This window comes from Phaenicophaeus curvirostris, chromosome 5 (genome assembly GCF_032191515.1).
Source record: "Phaenicophaeus curvirostris isolate KB17595 chromosome 5, BPBGC_Pcur_1.0, whole genome shotgun sequence".
Classification (NCBI taxonomy): domain Eukaryota; kingdom Metazoa; phylum Chordata; class Aves; order Cuculiformes; family Cuculidae; genus Phaenicophaeus; species Phaenicophaeus curvirostris.
The window spans coordinates 839,646-854,408 of NC_091396.1; the positions used below are offsets into that span (position 1 = coordinate 839,646).

The window sequence follows — 14,763 nt, forward strand, 5'->3', positions numbered from 1 at the left end:
TCTGGCATCAGGGAGAGATGTGGCTTCATGCCACCCTGTGCTTTCCATCATCGCCGGAGCCCTGATTCCTGTTCCCCCTCCACCTTCAGGAAACACACCCCAAGGGCTACAAGAGCCTTTTTCCCCTCCTTGGCCCCCACAAGGCCACGGCAAGGTGCGAGCCCTCCAAATAAACATCACAGGTAGAGTCACATCCCTCAAAGCCACATCCCCCCAGAGATGGTCTTGGGCTGCCTGGCAATCAACTGTGGCAAAGCCAAACCCTCTCATTCCTTGTGGGAGGAGGTAACGAGGGATCAGGAGTAACAGACCCTTATTCTTCCCAGACATCACACATCTGGGAGCTGATGTAGCAAAATGACCCATCAGCACATCACTAATCCCAGAGCCGCGTGCTGGCAACGGCACGTTCCCAGGTTCCCAAACTGCCGTAACGAGATGCTCGTAGCTGGTCCAGCCTTGATGCAGTCGTGCTGCCTCTGAACGAGGGAATTCTTCAACTTAAAGCACGGCTCTCCGAGGCTGGAGCTGCACGTCGCCCTCTAATTCCAAATTTAAACTCACTTGGAGGCAGGATTATCATTCCTTACCCAGAGTGTCCTGAGTTGAAAGGGTCCCGCAAGGATCATCAAGTCCAGCTCCTGTCCCTGCACAGGGCACCCCAACATTCACACCATGAGGCTGAGGGCACTGGCCAAACGCTTCTGGAATATTGTCAGGTTTGGTGCTGCAAAAGCTTCCCTGGGAGCTGTTCCAGGGCTCCACCACCCTCTGGGAGAGAACCTTCTCCTAATATTCAACATAAACCTCCCCAGAGCATCTTCCTGCCTTTCCCTCAGGTCAGAGGAGACCTCAGCGCCTCCTCCTCCTCCTGCCCTTGTGAGGAAGCTGCAGACTGCGATGAGGTCTCCCCTCAGTCTCCTCTTCTCCAGGCTGAACAGACCAAGTGGCTTCACCCGCTCTCCTGTGGCTTCCCCTCTAAATCCTTCACCAACCTGGTTGCCCTCCTCTGGATTCTCTCCCTAGTGCTGGAGGAAGAGCAAATAAAGTTTGTACAAGACTTTTCCATCCAGTAGATTTTTCCAGTTTCTGCATTTCAGGCTCTGTTGAGGCAAAGGACAAATTACCCAGGATGAGGGGACCTGAGGAAAGTCACGTGGAGGCACGTGGGCTTCTGCAGAAGTTGAGTGACCAGCGATGCGTCCCCCTCCTCCTTCCCCGCTGGCTCTGGGCCTGAAGATATTTCGCTCGCGATGCAACTTCCATTATTTCCATAGAAACCACCTCTTGCCAGGTCTCAAAACTGGGGATTTTCAAGAACTCGTTTGCCAATTCAAGGCCCAGAAGGAGAATGTTTAGTATTTGGTGGGGTGGTTGGACTCGATGACCCGGTGGGTCTTTTCCAACCTGGTGATTCTATGATTCTATGAAATGCTGAATAACAGTGATAAGAACTGAAGGGTGAGGGGGGGCCACACTTGGCTGCTGCTTTTCACCCAACTCTTCCTCCTTCACTTGGGTTACGTGAGAAAGAGCCTCAACCGGTGGCACCAGAAGCCACGAGGTGTGTTGGGGCGCTCCATGACACCAAACCCACCTGGTATTGGCCAGATTGAAGTTTCCCTCTCTGTGATGAAAATGTATTTCTCTGCTTCGCCGGGAGCTTTGATCTGGTGCTGCCAAACCCACCCTGGGGTCTCCTGGAAACGTTCTTGATGCCTCCTCACCCTCAGCCCCTCGAGATGAGCTCTCGGGCAGAAAGGTTTTGCTGTGAGAGCAGGGAGGCCCTGGGACGGGATGGGTGGAAAGGTGGGAGGAGGAGCTGTCACGCTGGGACGCGTCAGGAAACAGAAACCTTCAACGGTTTGGTTACACCAAAACAATTTATAACTTCAAGGTTTCCTCCTCGTTCCTACTGGAGCTGCCACGGTTTGCCCTCGCCTCCCACTCTCTGTAGGCACCGCGTCTCTCCCCAGGTGCCTGCAGAGAGGGGCTGGTCCTGCTCAGCGCCCCTCACCTCCCTCACCTTCCTCCCCTCACCTCACCTTCCTCACCTTCATCAACTACCTCACCTCACCTCCCCTCACCTTCCTCACCTACATCACCTACATCACCTCCCCTCCCTCACCTCCCTCACCTTCCTCACCTTCCTCCCCTCTCTCACCTTCCTCCCCTCCCTCACCTTCCTCCCCTCCCTCCCCTCCCTCCCCTCCCTCACCTTCCTCACCTCCATCACCTCCCTCACCTTCCTCACCTCCCTCACCCCCGGTGCCTGCTGCCAGCCGAGGAATTTGCTCCTGATTCATTCCACACGGGAGAAACCCCTGACAGAAGAACAAAATGACTTTTTCATCTTCTACCCGGCCAGCAGCTTTCTCAGGAAATTGTCATTTTGGCTGCGGATGAAATAAAGCGGCACTAATGGAAACCTGGTCGATTTTTCCCAATTGCTGACTTGCAGCAGAGAGATAAGAAAAATCAGACTCCGTAACCTCGACCACACAAGAGAGAAAAGGTTTAGAGCTACACGACAGCGCACGCCCTGCGCCAGCTCCTGGGAGGCTTTTCCATAAACTCCTGCCCAAGCAGCGAGGTTTTACCTGCATTAAAACCTTCCTTGAGGGAGGGACACGGAGGTGGGGGCGCTTGCTTCTGTTGACAGAGATAGAGGTGCCCACTGATACCCAGTAAAGGAGCAGAATCACAGAATGGGTTGGGTTGGAAGGGACCTCAAAGCCCATCCAGTCCCACCCCTGCCCTGGGCAGGGACACCTCCCTCTGGATCAGGGGCTCCAAGCCCCTTCCAGCCTGGCCTTGAACCCCTCCAGGGATGGGGCAGCCACCCCTGCTCTGGGCAGCCTGGGCCAGGACCTCCCCACCCTCACAGCAAAACATTTCTGCCCGAGATCTCATCTCCATCTCCCCTCTTGCAGCTCAAAACTTGTCCTCTCCCTGCCCTCCCTGATCCAGAGCCCCTCCCCAGCTTCCCTGGAGCCCCTTTCAGCCCTGGAAGCTGCTCTAAGGTCTCCCCGCAGCCTTCTCTCCTCCAGCCTCAACAACCCCAACTCTCTCAGCCTGGCCTCGCACAGGAGGTTCTCCAGACCTTGGATCATCTCCGTGTCCTCCCTGTGCTGAGCATCCAGAGCTGGACTCGGGGCTCCAGGTGGGTCTCTCCGAGCGGAGCAGAGGGGCAGGATCCCTCCCTCCCTGCTGCTCCCACGGCTCTGGGTGCAGCCCAGGACACGGGGGGTTTCTGGGCTGGGAGCGCACGTTGCTGGCTCCTGTTGAGCTTCTCCTCCCCCAGAACCCAAAGTCCTCCTCCTCAGGGCTGCTCCTGGTCCACTGAGTACAGACCAAGAGCAAGAGACGGGCAAAGAAAAGCAAAATCCTTCCATGTGCAATAAATTAGATTAAGAGGACAAGAGACAAAAAATTTAATATAGAGAACAGAAGCTGCTGCAGATAAACAAACCTTGTAAACTGCTGAGAAACAAACATTTAATTAAAACGCCAATCGCTAAACAAGCAGGAAACGTTCCCTCAGCTTCGCAGAAGCAGGCAGAGATAGCAAAGTCAAACCAGCTCATGCTGAATTCGAGGGCCCTGGAGGTCAGGTTTAATTAAAACTCAGGCTATCCCATCGCTGGCATCTGCTCTAGGAAATGAAATCAGATTCCCAGCCGGTACCTGGCACCTTTGGCAGGAGAACAAGATGCATCTCCAGCTCTTCCAGCACCGGGCACCAACCATCCCGACGTTGTCACCGAAATCGCTGGGGACAGACAGAAATTCTGCAGGTTTCCAAGGAGAGCAAAGCCCATTCCTAACGCATTTTCCCTACAGGGAGGTGAGAACACAGCCGGGAGCCAAAACCCGTGGATTCCCATCGTTGCTCTCACCCCCAGCCACGACCCCATCCCCAAGGACACAAAGCACCGACCTCACACCACGCTTGGATATCGATTTCAGCAGAGACCTTGATTTCACTGTTATCAGCAGACATTAAATCTATTTGATTCCCTAAGTCATGCCTGGGGCAGGACTTATCCCATGGCTTTGAGCTTGCCTGGATGTGGCTCCCTGCCCTTCTTCCAGGGAATTTCACAAATCCCAAAGAAAACACCTTGTTTTTCCTTCCACCTTTTAACCCCATGGATACCTGTAACCCAGCCCTACGGCTTCGTGTCAGCTCCACCACGAAGAGGCACCTATTTCAGTGCCGAGCGCTGCTTTTCACACAAAGACATCTCTGTCCCGTCGTTCGGCTCCAAGGCGTTTCCTTCTCCACGTGTTCCTGCTGTTCCTGCACTGAAAACACAAATTATTCAAGGCAGGAACTGCCCGTTTGCCATCCTCTTACACCTCCAAGCGTACAAATAAACACGAACACTGCAAAATTCATATAAAAACTTTATTACAAACGAGGACACGGCCTCCCAGGAACGCCGTTATACGTTATCTCCCAAATGTGTACAATGCAATGGTCAGAATTAAATACAAGAAGCAATAAAAACAGCGCACACGTCTATAAAAGCAGGAGAACTAATCCTCACATCGCCACTGTCTCAACCGTGGCTGGAGAGAGTGTTTTTCCGCAGCGGTTTGCACGCGCTTGTGCCCACAGTCGCCCTCGAGGCCGCGAGCTGGGACGCTGCCGCTGGGTTTTTTGGTTGCTTTCTGTCCTAAGAACCAGGATGGGTTTGATCGGATCAGAAGTCTGTATTGCTTTCATTCGGAGTGAGAGAATGCCCCATCCCTGGAGGGGTTCAAGGCCAGGCTGGATGGGGCTTGGAGCCCCTGATCCCGTGGGAGGTGTCCCTGCCCGTGGCAGGGGTGGGACTGGATGGGCTTTGAGGCCGCTTCCCACACAAAATTTCCCATGAAAAGAGCAAATTGCTATGGCTTGATCGTTATTGCACCCGGTAGCTTACGCCGGGTAAAGAGCTGGTACTTCCAAACCTTAAAATTGCATAAAAGCACTATCACTACTTTTATTTCAGTGGTAAATAATAATAATTATCAATAATAGTAACAACAATAACAAAATAGAGGTACTAGTGCTGTCACAGAAAGCGACCAGCCTCATTTAACCATCTCCTACAGACGAGAAAATAAATGATAAATAGGGCCTAGTTTATAAAAGCCTTTTCTCTTCTCATAGGCACAAAACTCCTCGCGGTCTAACCCGGGACCAGCTTCAGCACCGCTAACTTTAAGCTGTATTAAGGTACGACTGCGATTCAGCCGTGTACCACAAAACACACACCAAAAGGGGGAAAAATACGTAAACCAGACCAATTTCTCAGGTTCTTTACAGAAGTCTTCCACGTCGTGTCATAAAAAAAAGGATTTAAAGCAAAATAGATATACAAAAGCTATCGTGCCCGCCTCAGCGGCACCTGTACGCCTCGAAACCGGGGCTACAAAAAGCATCCTAGTACCAAAGGTCATATAAAATATTTTATATAAAAAAGTGTTTGAAAAGTATAAAATTAGGAAATGATGCATAGAAGGGCGTGTTTGACAGGCCCTGTGGCAGTGGCCGCGCCAGGAAACCCTCGTGGCGTGAAGAGGCTCTGGAGCGAGTCCAGAGAAGGGAACGGAGCTGGGGAAGGGGCTGGAGAAGAAGAGGAGCGGCTGAGAGAGCTGGGGGGGTTCAGCCTGGAGAAGAGGAGGCTGAGGGGAGACCTCATTGCTCTCTGCAACTCCCTGAGAGGAGGTTGTGGAGAGGAGGGAGCTGGGCTCTTCTCCCAAGGGACAGGACGAGAGGGAATGGCCTCAAGCTCCACCAGGGGAGGGTCAGGCTGGACAGCAGGAAAAAATTTTTCATGGAAAGGGTGATTTTTCATGGAAAGGGCAGAGGCTGCCCAGGGAGGGGGTTGAGTCCCCTTCCCTGGAGGGGTTTAAGGGCCGGGTGGACAAGGTGCTGAGGGACATGGGTTAGTGATTGATGGGGATGGTTGGACTCGATGATCCGGTGGGTCTCTTCCAACCTAGTGATTCTGTGATTCTATGATTCTAAGAGGAGTTGGCAAGCGAGCCTGTCACTGCCTGCAGAACTCGCTGGTGATGTTGGGAAGGGGGTAGGCGAAGAGGGAGAAGTCCAGGATGTACTTGACGATGAGGTCTTTGAGGAGGCGCCGCGGGGTGTTGCACAGGTAGTAGTGGAGCATCTCGGCTGTGACGGGCTTGTACCACGACTGGCGCTCGGGGAAGCGGACGGAGGGGGGCGAGCGGACGCGCTGCAGGACGTAGTTGGCGTCGTCGCCCAGCCGCTCGTAGGAGCCGATGAAGTCGTAGCGCACGGCGCAGGGCTGGCACAGGTTGTAGACGGGCATCCAGTGCTCGTTCATCCGCTCCACGTCCTCGTCCAGCAGGTACCGCAGGAACTCGGGGAAGGTGACGTCGTCGCCCGCCGAGCCGCCAGCGCCCGGGCGGTACCGCCGCACGATCTCGGCGCCGTAGCGGCGCTGGTACTCCTCGATCTCCCCGAACTTGTTGCGGTAGGCCGAGAGCAGCCGCTCCAGCGGGTCGCGCACGAAGACGAACTTGAAGTAGTGGTCGAGGCGGTAGGAGATCTCGTGGGGCTCCATGTCGGCCAGGAACACCAGGTCGCTCTTGTGATCCATCCTGGTGCGCACGTCGCCGCCCTCCAGGGCGCCGTGGAGCACCTTGAGGACGCGTTTCCAGTTGGAGCAGGCCACCTTGGGCACGTAGCAGTAGAGGAAGCGGTACTTGTCGCTGACGAGGAGGTGGCGCAGCACGGTTCTCCGCTGCCCGGCCGGCAGGGCCCACAGGCCGCGGCGCCGCCCGCAGCCCCCGCGCACCGAGCGGTTCCGCGCGTCCCGCAGCACCGCGGCCTCCAGGCCCCCCGGAGGCCCCGGCGAGCCCCGCGGAGCCGCCGCCGCCGGGCCCAGAGGCCGCGGGGCCCCGACCCGCGCCAGCACCCCCCGCTCCAGCAGCACCAGCAGCGCCCCCGACGCCGCCAGCACCGCGAACGTCAGCACCGGCGGCGCAGCAGCAGCGCCGCCCGCCGCCCCGGCCGGGACGGGACCGCGGGGCCTCGCATCGCACCGGGAACCGGCCTGGAGGGGAGGGGGGGGGCACCGGGAACCGACCTGGGGGGCAGGGAGCACCGGGAACCGACCGGGACCGGCCTGGAGCGGGGGGGGGGGGGCCGGGAACCGACAGGGAATCGAGCTGGACTGGGGGGGGGCACCGGGAACCGACCGGGAACCGACCTGGATTGGGGTGGGGGGGGACCGGGAACCGGCCTGGAGGGGGGGGGGGGGGCCGGGAACCGACAGGGAATCGAGCTGGACTGGGGAGGGGGCACCGGGAACCAACCGGGAACCGACCTGGGGGGGAGGGAGCACCAGGAACCGACCGGGAACCGACCTGGAGGTGGGCGGGGTAGCACCGGGAACCGATCGGGGAGGGGGGGGAGCACCGGGACCGGCCCCGAGACCGACCGGGATCGTCCCGGCCCGGGACCGGGAGGTGACGGGGGATGAGGGGGGGAAACACCGGGATCGCCCCGGGAAGTGACGGAGGAGAAAGGGGGGAGGGGGGCGGGTAAAGGGAACAGCGGCCCCGCCCCCGGGAGGGAGGGGGGAGAGGGGGAGGAGGAGCCGGGGGGAGGGGGGCAAGAGGGATGGGGGGGGTAAGAGGGATGAGGAGGGGGGCAAGAGGGAGGGGGAGGGGGCAAGAGGAGTGGGATGGGGAGAGGGCAGAAGGGATGGGGAGGGAGGCAAGAGGGGTGGGGGGGCAAGAGGATTGGGGGGGCAAGAGGGATGGGGAGGGGGGAAAGAGGGATGGGGGCAAGAGGGACGGGGGGCAAGAGGGATGGGGGGAAAGAGGGATGGGGGCAAGAGGGAAGGGGGGGGCAAGAGGGATGGGAGGGGGTAAGAGGGATGGGGGGCAAGAGGGATGGGGGGCAAGAGGGATGGGGGTCAAGAGAGATGGGGAGGGGGCAAGAGGGATGGGGGGCAAGAGAGATGGGGAGGGGGCAAGAGGGAGAGAAGAAGGGGAGAGGCTGGTAGGGAGGGGAGAAGGGAGACGGAAGGAGGGGAGGGGTAAGAGGAGTGGAAACAGGAGGGGAGGGAAGGGGGAGAGCGAGGAGAGGCAAGAGGGGGGCAGTGGGAGGGGAGAGGGGGCTCCCCAGCTTTCCTCTAGGGAACATTTCTTCACCAAGAGGGTTCTCAGCGCTGGAGTCGCCATCTGGATGTAAACGCCGCGTGGGTGTGATGCTCAGGGACACCATTTGGAGTCGGCGTTGGCAGTGTTGGGTTTACAGCTGGACTCAGTGATCCTAACGGTCTTTTCCAACCTCAACAGCTCCATGATTCCACAGAAGACTCCAGCCCAAGCAGCACCCAGAGCCTGGAACGTGGCGCTGAGCCGGCCGTGAGGATGCTGTGTCTCCATCCAGCCCTTCCCGGAGCAGAAATCCTCTCACACTGGCATCATTCTGCTTCTTTTCCTTCTCTGCCTTTTCAGAGCCTACCGCAGGGCTCCAGCGCCTTATCCAGGCTTGCGGGGCTCTCGCTGTCAAAAGCTCTCTTAACATCAAGAGAAGAAACAGCTTCCACTTAGTTTTCTTTGATCAAAAGCCAAGAGCGTTTTGTCAGCCAAGGCAGACAAAGCGTTTGTGTTGAAGCGTGAGGGCCCGGAGCGAGATTATTGTACATTTTACAGTTGTGTTTGGATGTAAACACAGCGTTAGCTCTAGGAAGAGAGGGGCCAGTCTGCCCTGCCACCCTGCACAGCTCGAAATCATAGACTCATAGACTCATAGAATCATAGAATCAATCATAGAATCATAGAACAGTTTGGGTTGGAAGGGACCTCAAAGATCATCTAGTTCCAGCCCCCTGCCATGGGCAGGGACACCCCACTACATCAGGTTACCCAAAGCCCCATGAAAAGAGCTATTGGTCAACTGATATGTAACATAAACTTAGCCATAAATATGAGAAAATACAATTTTTGACCAATTCTGGCAACTGTTGATGCCCCTCCACCAAGTCTGACCTGCAGAGATGTTCTGATTTGTTTAGGGAGCTGCCTTAGGATTATAGCAACAAAATTCGTGATTACTGGTATAAACTACACACAGGTCCATACAACAAAATTATCCTAGCAAAATTATCGGGCAGAAGAATGCATGGAGTTTCTGAAGGGATAAAACAATGCAATCTGACTTTCCCATGGTATAATACAGACAGCCCCATCAAACTTTGCTTCCTCCTGCTGATAAAAACCTGTTGAATGAGCAATTGTATGTTAGTCATACATAGAAAAGATACACTGCTAGCTTTATTTGCAAAAATAGTAAATGCTAATATGATTTTCCTTTTTCAAGCTGTTAAAGAAAAACTAACTTCACTGTCACCACAATGTCTTTAACCAGCAAAAGTTTCATCTCTGCCATCTACACTTTAATAGTACAACATGTACAGTGTTTGCAAAGAGTTTGCATAATTATATTGTACCTCTATGACTGTATACAGATAATAGGAAAGCACCTGGTCATTTACCTGTACCAGTTTGAGCAAATCAGCAACTTCATCTTTGTGCTATCACATGCTCCGCAGGATTCCTGGAATTCCGCTGCACCCAGAGCCGTGGGAGCAGCAGGGAGGGAGGGATCCTGCCCCTCTGCTCCGCTCGGGGAGACCCACCTGGAGCCCTGAGTCCAGCTCTGGATGCTCAGCGTAAGGACATGGAGCTGCTGGAGCGGGTGCAGAGGAGGCCACAGAGATGATCCAGGGCTGGAGAACCTCCTGTGCGAGGAGAGAGTTGGGGTTGTTGAGGCTGGAGAAGAGAAGGCTGCAGGGAGACCTTAGAGCAGCTTCCAGGGCTGAAAGGGGCTCCAGGAAAGCTGGGGAGGGGCTCTGGATCAGCGAGGGCAGGGACAGGACGAGGGGGATGATTTGGAGCTGCAAGAGGGGAGATTGAGGTGAAATCTTGGGGAGAAATGTTCTCCTGTCGGGATGGGGGGACACGGCAGTGCCGCTGGTCCAAGGCGATGAGCACAGGAGCCGTTCCCCAGCCAGCTCACGATGTAAGGCAGAGTTTCTCATCTCTAAGGAAAAAAAAGTCCTTTTAAACAAGTCAAATGTGATGGGTTTATGTGCCAAATAGCTGAGAGGAGAGCATCATGGTAGGCTCAGCCTATGTCCCTCGTAACAAACATCACTGTTTTCAAGGAAAACCTAATGCTGAAGGATCTGCTGCTCAAGGACCGAGGGGTGGACGTTCTGGCTGAACTTTCTGACGAGCTTGGTGCTGGTGTGTGTGCAAGAGAGCGTGTCCAGCGGGGTGGGACTGAATGGGCTTTGAGGTCCCTTCCCACCCAAACCATTCCAGGATCCTATGATTAAACGTATCAGCATACGGGTGGTTTTGAAAGCCAGCATCAAAGAGAAGAAAATTAGGGAGGAAGCTCCGTATCTAGGTAAAAGGAATCAGAAAGAAGTCATCAAATGCAGGCACGGGTGGACGAGGTGCTGAGGGACATGGGTTAGTGTTTGATAGGAATGGTTGGACTCGATGATCCCGTGGGTCTCTTCCAACCTGGTTATTCTATGATTCTATGATTCTAAATACCATCCCTCATGAAAAATTAATTACTATTAAACACGTGCCATTGCTAATTAGATCAAGTAATGGAAGCAACTTGAACGAGAATTCCAGTCTGACGTTTGTCCCAACAGGATTAATTTAAAATAAACATCAAGAGGAATAAAATAAATGTCGTTCTGCCTCCTCTTGCTTCCTTACTGTGGAGGAGTGGGTTTGTCTGCAGAACAAGCACTGGAAAGGGGTTTGCACTGTGAATCTATAAACAATCACAGACAGAATGGTTTGGTTGGAAAAGACCTTGGAGATGACCGAGTCCAACCGTCCCTGCCCACAACTAAACCAGATCCGCTGTGGGGGAGAACAAAACCCAACCGTGCTCGTCTGCGCGCGTGAAAACAGCTAATATGGGAAAATAAATGGCACTAATATGCCATATAATTCCCTTTTTATAGGCTGTAATTATGCAAGGTGGCATGAAGTCAGCCCCGGTGGCTCCCTGGGCTGCGACACAGACCGGGCTGTGCCGGGTAACGGGGGGACGTCCCCGCGCCTGGGCAGGGGGAACCATCAAACGACTGAATCATCCTTCATCCCAGCAACCGAGGGTCCCCGTGTTAAGAGATTTGGGTCCTCAGTGAAGACAAAAAGCTCTTAAGTAAAAGGAGGGGAACGTATCGCTGCCCATCGCAGCGGGGTTGGAACTGGGTGATCTTCAAGGTCTCGTCCAACCTGAACTATTCTGTGATTCTAAGTGAAATCTCAAAGCACGGCTCCTCTGAGTGGCCCCAGGTGGCAGAGGACACCGCGCTCGGCTTTTCGTTAATAAACTGGGGTGCAAGGACCCCCCCAACCATCTGGTGCTCCTCCCAGAGCCCCCGCACAGCGGCTTGTGCCTCCCGCTCGCTGCCCGTTAGAGCAGAAAGAGAAGTCGCCGTGTTCAAAGGACGGGGGGAAGCACACAAGATTCCCAGTGGGAATCCTGCTGACACTCCATACAGCTTCGTGTATCAGTGAATCCTGTTCTCAGCACAGGCAGGACACGGAGCTGCTGGAGTGAGTGCAGAGGAGGCCACGGAGATGATCCAAGGGCTGGAGAACCTCCTGTGCGAGGCGAGAGTTGGGGTTGTTTATCCTGGAGAAGAGAAGGCTGCAGGGAGAACCTTAGAGCAGCTTCCAGGGCTGAAAGGGGCTCCAGGGAAGCTGGGGAGGGGCTCTGGATCAGGGAGGGCAGGGACAGGACAAGGGGAACAGTTTGAAGCCGAAAGAGGGGAGATTGAGATAAGATCTGAGGCTGCCCAGAGCAGGGGTGGCCGCCCCATCCCTGGAGGGGTTCAAGGCCAGGCTGGATGGGGCTTGGAGCCCCTGATCCCGTGGGAGGTGTCCCTGCCCATGGCAGGAGTGGGACTGGATGGGCTTTGAGGTCCCTTCCAACCCAAACCTTTCCAGGATTCTTGCTTTGCCGTCCTCCTCCTCTCCAATCTCATCCCCCCCAGCAATAAGGTCTGAGGATGTTGGCAGCGGCTGCTGCTGAGCCCGGGCACTCCCAGCCCTGCTCTGCTGAGTTTTGCTCGATGTCATTTCTAAACCACCTCTCCCTCGGAACAGTTTGTCCATTTTCTAACATGTTCCAGAGCTGCTGCTGCTGGGGAGAGCAGAGGCGATCCATCGAGATGCAGGGGTTCTCTTCAGCATCGTTAAATTGATTTGCTTTTAAGAATTATTGGGCGGTCGAACCCGCTCTGACTCCAGGTTGTTTTTGCAGAAGACTCCGGAGAGCTTAATAGAGGTATTAAAATTAAATAGGAAGCTACAGAATAAATGGGGCTTCCATCCAACGCATCTTATAAATCCAGTTTAAACAGTTTCCTTTATTAAATATCCTTTCCTCTTTAAAACGGATTAACTGCTTTCACTGGAGGCTCTGTCGGAAAAGCCGGATCATCTCTATAGCAACAAGTCAGGGGCGCAACCCCACGCGTCCACACGGGACCCTTGGATTCGTGTGAGCCAGAGCATCGTCCCGGGGCAGCAATCCCAGCGCCAACATGGGCTGGGGGAGAACGGAGAGGGAGCAGCCCTGGGGAGAAGGGCTTGGGGAGCCGGGCAAGAACAGCTCGACAGGAGCTGGGAACGTGCGCTCCCAGCCCAGAAACCAACCGAGTCCCGGGCTGCATCCAGAGCCGTGGGAGCAGCGGGGAGGGAGGGGATCCTGCCCCTCTGCTCCGCTCGGGGAGACCCACCTGGAGCCCCGAGTCCAGCTCTGGATGCTCAGCGTAAGGAGATGGAGCTGCTGGAGCGGGTGCAGAGGAGGTGATAAGGGTGATCTGCGGGCTGGAGAACCTCCTGTGCGAGGAGAGAGCTGGGGTTGTTCAGCCTGGAGGAGAGAGGGCTGCAGGGAGACCTTAGAGCAGCTTCCAGGGCTGAAAGGGGCTCCAGGAAAGCTGGGGAGGGGCTCTGGATCAGGGAGGGCAGGGATGGGATGAGCGGGTTAGAACTGGATGGGCTTTAAGGTCCCTTCCAACCCAAACCATTCGAAGTTTCTATGATTTCTCCCCCGTTCTCCATTGCTTTCCTTTCCGTTGCAAACCATCTGCCTGTGTCGATGGACTGAGAAGGGCAGAGTTAAAACGGGGAATCACACAAGCTTCAGCCCCCTGGGACGAGCAGGTGAGATGGGGCCGTGTGACCCTCCCCTGGGGTCCAGCCGCCCTGCCGGGTCCGATCCTGCCCCCACAACGCGAGGAACATCCCGGCGCATCCGTCAGCGGCTGCTTTACAGCCACGGAGCCGGGCGAGCGACCGAGCGCTCCGTCACGTTAATGTGACAATCCAAATTGCTCCCGTCTCTTGGCTGGGATGAGGTTTGGCATAATTACAGTCAATTATAATTAGCGGCATTAAAGCAGCTGCTCGGTGTAAGCAGGAGCTCGTGGCTTTGGCGCCGGGTGGGAAAACGCTGCGGCAACCGGAGCGAGTCCTGAACGGCGCTTTGGGTTTGTTTGGCTGGGGGATGCGGGGAGGGGGAAAGCTCCTGGGAAAGTTCCGCGTGCCAGGAGCCCGGCTGGCAGCGTCCCCGGCCCCAGGAGCTGCTACGAAAGGGAGCGTCGAGCTGTGGAGCGAGGAGCTGCACCAGCAACCCTGCAGCCCCACCATCCCCTGCTTCTCCAAGGGCTGAATTCCCAAAGCCCAGGATGCGCTTCCAAACATCTCCCACCCATCCGGAGCGCTCACCCCAGTGCCCAAGGTGCCTCCAAAGGCTCTTACGGTTCCTTCCCAGCCCCCCAGAGCCACCTTCTCCCTGTGGCTCCTGCGAAGCTGGTGATGCTCGGCCTCCTCCAGGCATCGGATGTGGACGCGAGGCAAGAGGGGACAGGGCAGCCCGGCTCGGCCAGTTTCCTCCAACAGCTGCGGAGCCACCGTGGGATCCTCAGCCGGCGCAGGTGGCGTGGGATTCACCTCCCCGCATTGCCCCCGAGGCCAGCGGGACCCCAACACGGAGGCAGAAGATCCGTGGCAGCAGCAGCCGCGGTGGAAGAGCAGGAATTGGCTACCGGAGCGCTGGATGCAGCTCGGCGCGGCTCCCCCGGGTAGCAGATTTCAACAGCAAATCCAATTTTGTATGACATTAATCCCAACTTTCCAGTCCGCCACAGATTATCCTTCTGAGGACGGCGCACAGTGTGGGAAGAGCTGGGAGGGAGAAGCTTTTCCTTGGTTTTGCTCATAATCGATCACTAGGAGAGCCTGTCCCGGGCCAGGGAAGCGCCGAAGCCGGCCAGGCACACACGGGGCAGAGGCTTCCACCCGGTTCCTGGCCTCAGGGCAGTTAAAATGCACTAAATACAGCAAAAATCCTTGGAGCGACCTTCCAGTAGCTGAAGAGGCTCCAAGAAATCCGAGGAGGGGCTGTTCACAGAGGCTCGTGGGGATGGGACGAGGGGCAATGGGGATAAACTGGAGAAGGGCAGAGTTACACTAGACTTTAGGAAGAATTTCTTCACCGTGAGGGTGGGGAGACCCTGGCCCAGGCTGCCCAGAGCAGGGGTGGCTGCCCCATCCCTGGAGGGGTTCAAGGCCAGGTTGGATGGGGCTGGGAGCCCCTGATCCAGTGGGAGGTGTCCCTGCCCATGGCAGGAGGGTGTGGGACTGGATGGGCTGTGAGGTCCCCTCCAACCC

At 56.1% G+C, this 14,763-nt stretch overlaps 1 protein-coding gene across 1 annotated transcript; it reads right to left on the reverse strand.

Moving 5' to 3' along the window:
- Nucleotides 1-4,397: 4,397 nt before the first annotated feature.
- Nucleotides 4,398-7,553, reverse strand: CHST14 (carbohydrate sulfotransferase 14; the record flags this gene model as incomplete). The annotated part of the gene is made up of 1 exon (XM_069857061.1): nt 4,398-7,553. A coding segment is annotated over one exon (1,509 nt), but the record flags the coding sequence as incomplete, so codon positions are not given.
- Nucleotides 7,554-14,763: the final 7,210 nt, after the last annotated feature.